The sequence below is a fragment of the Nansenia antarctica genome (assembly GCF_963989245.1).
Source record: "Nansenia antarctica genome assembly, chromosome: 10".
NCBI lineage: Eukaryota > Metazoa > Chordata > Actinopteri > Argentiniformes > Microstomatidae > Nansenia > Nansenia antarctica.
In genome coordinates this window covers 7964780-7972279 of record NC_137680.1, presented here as the reverse complement: position 1 = coordinate 7972279, position 7500 = coordinate 7964780, and the positions used below count along the sequence as shown (strand labels likewise).

At 42.6% G+C, this 7500-nt stretch overlaps 2 protein-coding genes across 2 annotated transcripts in view; one reads left to right on the top strand and one right to left on the bottom strand.

Moving 5' to 3' along the window:
• adam22 (ADAM metallopeptidase domain 22) overlaps positions 1-7500 on the top strand; it is a gene marked incomplete at both ends in the record, with an annotated part of 58138 nt that overhangs the window by 33306 nt on the left and 17332 nt on the right. The window contains 4 exons of the mRNA XM_080540915.1: positions 6197-6266; positions 6460-6536; positions 6977-7051; positions 7227-7298. Coding sequence (XP_080397041.1) covers positions 6197-6266; positions 6460-6536; positions 6977-7051; positions 7227-7298 — 294 coding nt within the window. The remainder of the gene's footprint in view (positions 1-6196; positions 6267-6459; positions 6537-6976; positions 7052-7226; positions 7299-7500) is intronic.
• cldn12 (claudin 12) lies at positions 2607-5166 on the bottom strand (the record flags this gene model as incomplete). Its single annotated transcript, XM_080540917.1, has 3 exons — positions 5080-5166; positions 3852-4128; positions 2607-3437 (listed from the first exon to the last, which is right to left on the bottom strand). Exons 2-3 carry the CDS (start codon positions 4071-4073, stop codon positions 2607-2609), a joined length of 1053 nt encoding a protein of 350 aa, XP_080397043.1. The 5' UTR covers positions 4074-4128; positions 5080-5166.

Here is a 7500-nt window from a genome sequence, read left to right as displayed (position 1 = left end):
GGTGAAAACACATACCATGTCAGCTCTGGCAATTAATGACCTATCCAGTCTTTTACAATTAGATAACTGTGTAGTCAGACGAAGGAGATGATGATGTTACAAGGAGAGTATGCTAACGTTGAGGCAACTGAAATACCCTGCTGGGAAGCCAGGTGAGTGGACCTCATAACCCCATTGATTACTTCTTTAACTGATCAATTAAGTGCCAAAGTGAGGGCATAACCAGCTGACGCTGCAGCCCCTTGCCTGAGTACCGGAAATGACCCACTTCCTGTTGGTAATCCAATCTGACTGAGAGACGCCACTCAGTTTCATCTCTCTGCCTCTTTGACTGGCCAGATGAAGAAATCACAAACTAATATATTCACTTTTTGGTGAATATTGGATTGAATTGGTTGTGTGGCAGTTTTCCAGTCCTGTTAATCACATTAAGTATTTAGTGACAGTGAATAAATCTCTGATGGAAAAGTAACACCAGTATTAGTCATCTTTGGCCTCTGGAGAAAATATGCGTGGTGACACAGTTTAACTAGATTAATAGTTTTATTTATTTTTAAAAAAAGGGAAAAAAAGGACAGTGTGGACAAAGATATTTCACATACAGAGATAAGCACAAGGACTGTACTTACAAGTTGCAACAGAAAGAGCCTGTTGAATACTATGAACGGATACAACGGGTGTATGGCAAAGCTCTTGATTCAACGCTCTTGAGTTAGAATTGTTTTAGCATTCATCTAGCAAACGTAATGCAAGTATAAGAAGTAAAAAATGGCAATTTCAAACATTAAATTGGTTTTATACATTTTAACACAAGATCCCCTTTGGGAAGCTTGGTTGACTTTGGTGTATAACACCATTAGAGACAGATAGTAACAGAATCCTCTTACAATTAATTTTAGAATTCAGCACTGAGCATTCAGGCAGTGTTAAGGTCCTGTAGCAAATCAATGGAATGCAATATTACAGGATTAGTGAAATAAACCACAGTAGCATCGGACAGATTAACCAAAAACAGTCACTCAGCATTTTACACAATTCAGTGTAGGCTAGATTCTCTTACAATGTATCACATAATTAACATACAAGACACCATGCTACAGCGTTGGATATACATTTACAGTATCATCTAATCCAATAGCTTAGGTACGAGACAGAGGCACAGAGCAGTAACATGGTTTCTGGTTTTACACATACCGCAAGCATTCCTATGGAGGTTCTGTTGTACAGAGAACACTGTAAAGCCCAATTTATACTTCTGCGTCGAATTTATGTTTAATTTATGAATTTATGTTTATGGCTACGCCATAGCCTACGCAAGGGCTCTCCCAATTTATAGTTCTGCGTTGGTCGGTCTGCGTCGCATTGGTCGGTGTACTCATAGCGGCATAAAAGCGTTTTTTTTTTGTTATGCTTGTTGTAAAGAAAATGTCTATAATGCATTGAAATTACATTAAACTAAGATAATACGATGGTTATCATAATTGTTCAAATCTTTATTAATAAGTAATTACAGAAAAATGTAATGACATTTCTGTCATGGCTTCCGCATTTTGGCCTACGAGAGAGTCGGAATCATGTCGGAATCATGTGCTACCAAGCGGACCAATCACAGTGCTTACGGTCTGCGTAGGCACTGCCGCGTAGTTAAATTTTTGGAGAGGTGCGCGTCAACCTACCGACACAGGCTACGGCGTAGATTTTACGCAGAAGTATAAATTGGGCTTAAGCCCTAACGATTTACAGCAAATAAACTCATAGTCCAGTGACATTATGTAAATTAGAACATAAGAAATCCAACAAAATGTATTTCTTCATACACATAGTACAATGTATAAAAACTATCACAAGAAAGGCAAACGTAACCTCAAGTATAAACATACTTTAGTACAGCAAACTCCGGATGTATGTCGTCAGAATAATGGCTGTTCTGAACCAGGCACAACAGTAGTAAGCTGCTTCACAGACCTAGAACGTCAACAACATTGGCTACACCTTATACGACACAAAAGCACAGGACACAATAACGATTAGTCAGGTAGTTAGTTAGTGTCCACTTCAACATAATTGTATCAGTGACTTTGTGAGTCAAATCATTTTCTTCATTTCCTAGTGATTTAACATTAGTGGGAATAGTGTCATAGTGCCAAGTGGAGGCTACGCTACAGGCAGCTTTTAGTGTTCAAGAGACAAAGTGGTGATCAAAAACATATACATATTGAATAATGTGAAATAAAAACACCCTATTGCTTTCTCGCCTCTCTTTCAATAATACTAAACATTGTGTCTAGGGTCTCCCTCCAGGAGAGCTTGGGTGAGAGACAAAGCTGTATCACTGGTGCAGACATCAGTCTGATCCTACCCTTCATTCATTCGTATGGCACTTAACAGGGCCATGAGGAAGTCCCCTACCACCTGGTGTTCTCACATCTGAAAGGTCTGGATAGGTGAAAGTAACATGCCTGAACCTGAAACTTATGTAGAGCAGTTAGTCTTGATTCCTATCGTCTACCTGCTCTTTTCAGATCTATCAGCATCGAGAAGGATCGGGGGCCAGACACCTACATGGAGCTGGTGTGCTTGCTTGCATCAACTAAGTGTCCCCGTCCTCAGAGTTCCTGTGTGAGCACGGGGATGTCTATCTCTATGCCAGACATTCGTGAGCGGGTGGAGTAGCGATGGCCTGCGTAGCTGGTGGCATAGCCCTGCTGAGAGGGGGCATAGCCCTGCTGAGAGGGGGCATAGCTCTGTGATGGGGCATAGCTCTGTGATGGAGCGTAGCTATAGGCCTGGGGTCCCCCTACCTCTGACCCATACCCGTCAGGGGCTGACATCTGGGACATATAGACCTGGGCAGGGGGAGCCAGGCTCTGTGGGTAGGCCTGCGCGGCCAGGTATTGCTGGGTGTCGATGACTGTGGGGGCGTAGGCCTGCGGAGGGAAGGGCTGGGGGCCGTAGACTGGGGAGGGGGGGTATCCGTTGGCGGTGAGGGGCTGCGAGGACAGAGAGGTGGGCATGGAGGGTAAAGGCAACCAGAAGGGGGAGGGCAGCTTCTTACACATGCAATACCACATGAACATCAGCAGGGCGGCGAACATGAGTCCACCCGAACAGCCGATAGCCACGTAGACCGCAAAGCCGTCGGAGAAAATGTGGTCGAATTTCACATTCATCTCCTTGGTACGGAATAGGAACCACACAGAGGGCGCCAGGGCGATCGCTCCTCCCAGGAACAAGAACATCCCGGCTACTAGGTGGCAGCCGGCACTGTTGACCAGGCAACGGCTGGTTTTGATGTCGGCTTCAGGCTTGTCAGAGCAGCAGCAGGTTTTACACATCCCGGCCATGCACAGCATCAGAGCCAGGGAGCCCAACAGCAGCCCGGTGGGCAGGCAGAACTGGAGGAGCCGCAGGTCCAGCTGGTCCACTTTGAGGTACCACTGAGAAAGAAAGAACGAACGAACACACGTTATTAGGGATTTTAATAAGGACAAATGTATTAGAACTCTATTGAGAAGTAGTGCACTTTTTTTTTTCTGAGTGGGGCAGTCCCACTCATATTTTTCATTTTATTGACAGATACAGTAGAGATTTAGACAGGAAGGATGGGTGAGAGAGAGAGAGAAGGGATGACATGCAGGATATGTCCCCAGCCGGAATCGAACCGGGGACCCTGCGGTTACATGGTCAACGCTTAACCCGCTACGCCACCTAAGCGCCCCGTAGTGCACTCTTTTACCTATCAGAGAGTCAAAGTGGTGCACATATGGACAAGAAGGTATCAATTAGAGATGACCTTGTGTTCATGCAAACCCAGTTTCAACCCAGAGTTGATTGTAATCTGTCCTAATTACCTCTGAGTCGTAGTAGTAGCAGCCTGAGTAGCCGTCTTGTTTCACACACTTGGCCCACAGGCCGTCGTACACACTGACGTTTTTGGCGTTTCGGTTGAAAGTGACAAGTCTCGTCACACGCCACTGGGGGATACACGCAGCCACGGCGATACCGCCCACGGAAACCATGGCGATGATGAAAGAGAAGGCATTGGTAGCGTGGATGTCCCGGCACGACGACATGGTCGTCACCGACAGGAACTGGTGTTACAAACAGTCAGTAAAGGATGTCCTGTTTCTATGGAGGCAGAGAGAGAGAGAGAGAGAGAGAGAGAGAGAGAGAGAGAGAGAGAGAGAGAGAGAGAGAGAGAGAGAGAGAGAGAGAGAGAGAGAGACAGAGTTGGGAGACACAGATCAGCTGATCATCGTTCCAGAGACAGGGGCCTGTTTGGGATGATGTGAACATTAACGTAGCAGAGAAAGGTTTGGTTTTTACAAGCAATACAGTAATAATGACCCCATTACTCTATAGAAGTGATGTCACTGAGAGGTTGACCTAGCAGCAATGTGCAACCCCCCCATCCCTATTCACTACAGCATGGTTGACCCAATATCCCTCAGAAACAATGCTCTCATTTCACTGCTACTCAGACACGTACTGGCTTTACAATACACTATCGCTTTACAATACTTTACAATACACTACCACTTGGGGCTGCCCAGCAAAACAATAGACAATGGGGGCTGTGGTCTACTTTGTTTTAAACTGTTGATAAACGTCTCTCACAAATAGCCAACGTGAGCCTAAACCAAAGTGAGTAGAATGAATCATGCAGAATATTTCTGGCTTAATGTGAGAAGCCTAGAGAGTTAAATATAAGTCCCTAGCCACAGAGAGACTAGCCAGATGATCATCATTAGCCAGCCAATTAATGTTGCTAGCTGATGTAATGTAGATAGCCAATTCCTAACCAGACATTATGTCATTTCAGAGATGCATTTTATGCTGCTCAAACACTTGTTGACTTGAGTTATCTCATTAACCACCTGGGGACTAGGAGGTCAATTACATTACGTTTGTCAGTATGCTTGGCTGCTATGCTAGCTAGCTAGCGCCTGTCAAAACAAAACAATAGCAACCTGTTGCGACTACATTTTCAAGAGGTGGGGGGGCTCACAAGCGCCAGAACTCACACAAACTCTAATCATTCATTTGAGATATTCATATTGAGATGTAAAAAATCCATACCTTTAATTATTGCGATTCAATCGCGTTTATTAGGGCGAAATCGGTGACATTTCCTTTGCTCGTTGTAGCTGGGTTTCTCAGTTCCTGTCAAGGAGTTGTTTCCCAAGCGCGTGTCCGTGGTTGGCAGGAGAACAGACTGACGTCACCAGCGCGTTCACGTTATCGTTTACATTGGCATTTATATTGCATTTACAGTACAGGCCAAAAGTTTGGACACACCTTCTCATTCAATGTGTTTTCCTTTATTTTCATGACTATTTACATTGTAGATTCTCACTGAAGGCATCACAACTATGAATGAACACATGTGGAATGATGTACTTAACAAAAAAGTGTGAAATAACTCTAAATATGTCTTAGATTTTAGATTCCTCAAAGTAGCCACCCTTTGCTTTTTTGTTGTTAATAAAATAAAATAAAATTTGTTGTTAATAAAATATATAATAATAATATTATATATATAATAACATATTATTATTAACACATATTATATTTAATATTATTATTATATATTTTATTAACAACAAAAAAGCAAAGGGTGGCTACTTTGAGGAATCTAAAATATAAGACATATTTAGAGTTATTTCACACTTTATTGTTAAATACATTATTCCTATGTGTTCATTCATAGTTTTGATGCCTTCAGTGAGAATCTACAATGTACCAAATAGTCATGAAAATAAAGGAAACGCATTGAATGAGAAGGTGTGTCCAAACTTTTGGCCTGTACTGTATATTAGCAGACGTCGTATTCCAAAGCGACTTACAATCGATACATTTAACTAAGCACGTATCGGTAAATCATCAATTCACCAGTCCTAGTAGGAAGAGTAAACTAGCTCGGGGCCTTTGGCAGTCGTCGTTGACCCACTGTAGTGGACATTGATTGATGCTGGTAGATGGCACTTGATTGAGTTCCTGAGGGGTATTCCATCAACTTCACTAAAGGAAAATCCAGTCTTGCGAGACTTAAAAAAATAAAGTCTTATTTTGATAAGTCTCGCAAGACTTAACAAAATAAGCCTGGATTTTCCTTTAGGGACATTGATGGAATACCCCACTGGTATGAATAACACTTCTACTACGACTTAAGACTTCTCTCTTTTATGTCTTGCAGGGAGATGTACAAATCCACATGATTTATAAATCTGCCGGACAGGAGGGACCTGACGTCTACCTCCCAAATGGTAAATCTTTGTCCATAAAATCTGAATTCTGTGGTTACTATGAGAGGTGGGTGGGTGGAAGAAACATAAATGAACACAGGAGTGAATGTTTGAAAAACAAGTACAGTAGTGCTGATTGATCATACTCATTGATCTGCATGTCTGGGTTAAACCTTATGATGCTAACCCTCCTTTGCTTGTTTGCAATTTGCAGTCGACCTTCCAGAGCCTCCGTTCCCAAGTCCTCCATTTCCTGGGTCAAAGGTCGTTCACAGGAGGAAAAAGAGACAGGTGCTTACAGGCTTATACTACCCCAATGGTTAAAGGATCATTTAGTTTTCTAGCAGGAGGAATGTGTGTGTGTGTGTGTGTGTGTGTGTGTGTGTGTGTGTGTGTACAGTATTTGTGTCTCCATCCCAACACACACCCTCTATCCCACCTTTCCTTCCTCATGAAATATTCACCATGTGAGTGGAGGTTGTTCTCCGCGCCTCCTCTTTGCCTGTAGAGACAGACTAATGTTGTTTGTCCGCAGCTGTCTCTCTCCCACTTCTTAGAGCGACGCTGACGTCATTGAGGAGAAGCAGACCTGATGCAGATTGTACACCCCCTCATGTATCCCCTACTACTGTATTCACTCTTATTCAACGTCTATGTTATCTCACTGTTCGCCCAATATTTTCATGGTTTTGATCAAAAGAAACAAACATATCTCTGTGTTGCTTTTGTAGGCCCCCCGAATCTCTCGCAGTGTCGAAGATGAGACCAAATATATCGAGCTGATGGTGATCAACGACCATCTGATGGTGAGCAGCAACGCTCTATGTCTACTCCGCAGATAAATGCAAATTGTAAAAACAAATGTAAATGAAATTTATTACAAAGCTTAATGTCCTTTTCAATCGCTTCTTACATTTGTTTAGGATTTGTTAATTAGTAGGGATGAAAAAAGTGAATGTTGTTTTCTCTCTCTATCTTCAGTATAAGAAGCATCGCCTCTCTGTCGGTCAGACCAATAATTATGCTAAGTCAGTGGTCAATATGGCTGATATGGTAAGTATTGCATCAATACACTTGCAATTGATTAGATTTGTGACAGCAGCTGGTGAAACCGGGAGCTTAAGTTGCCAACCAATCAAAATGTTCAGACTTTTATTCCGAAAGATTTAAATAAATGTCAACGTTGTTGAAAATCTATGACATACTCGCTGGTCAAGCCAAAACATTAGTAGTAGTGGGAATTATACTTTGGCTT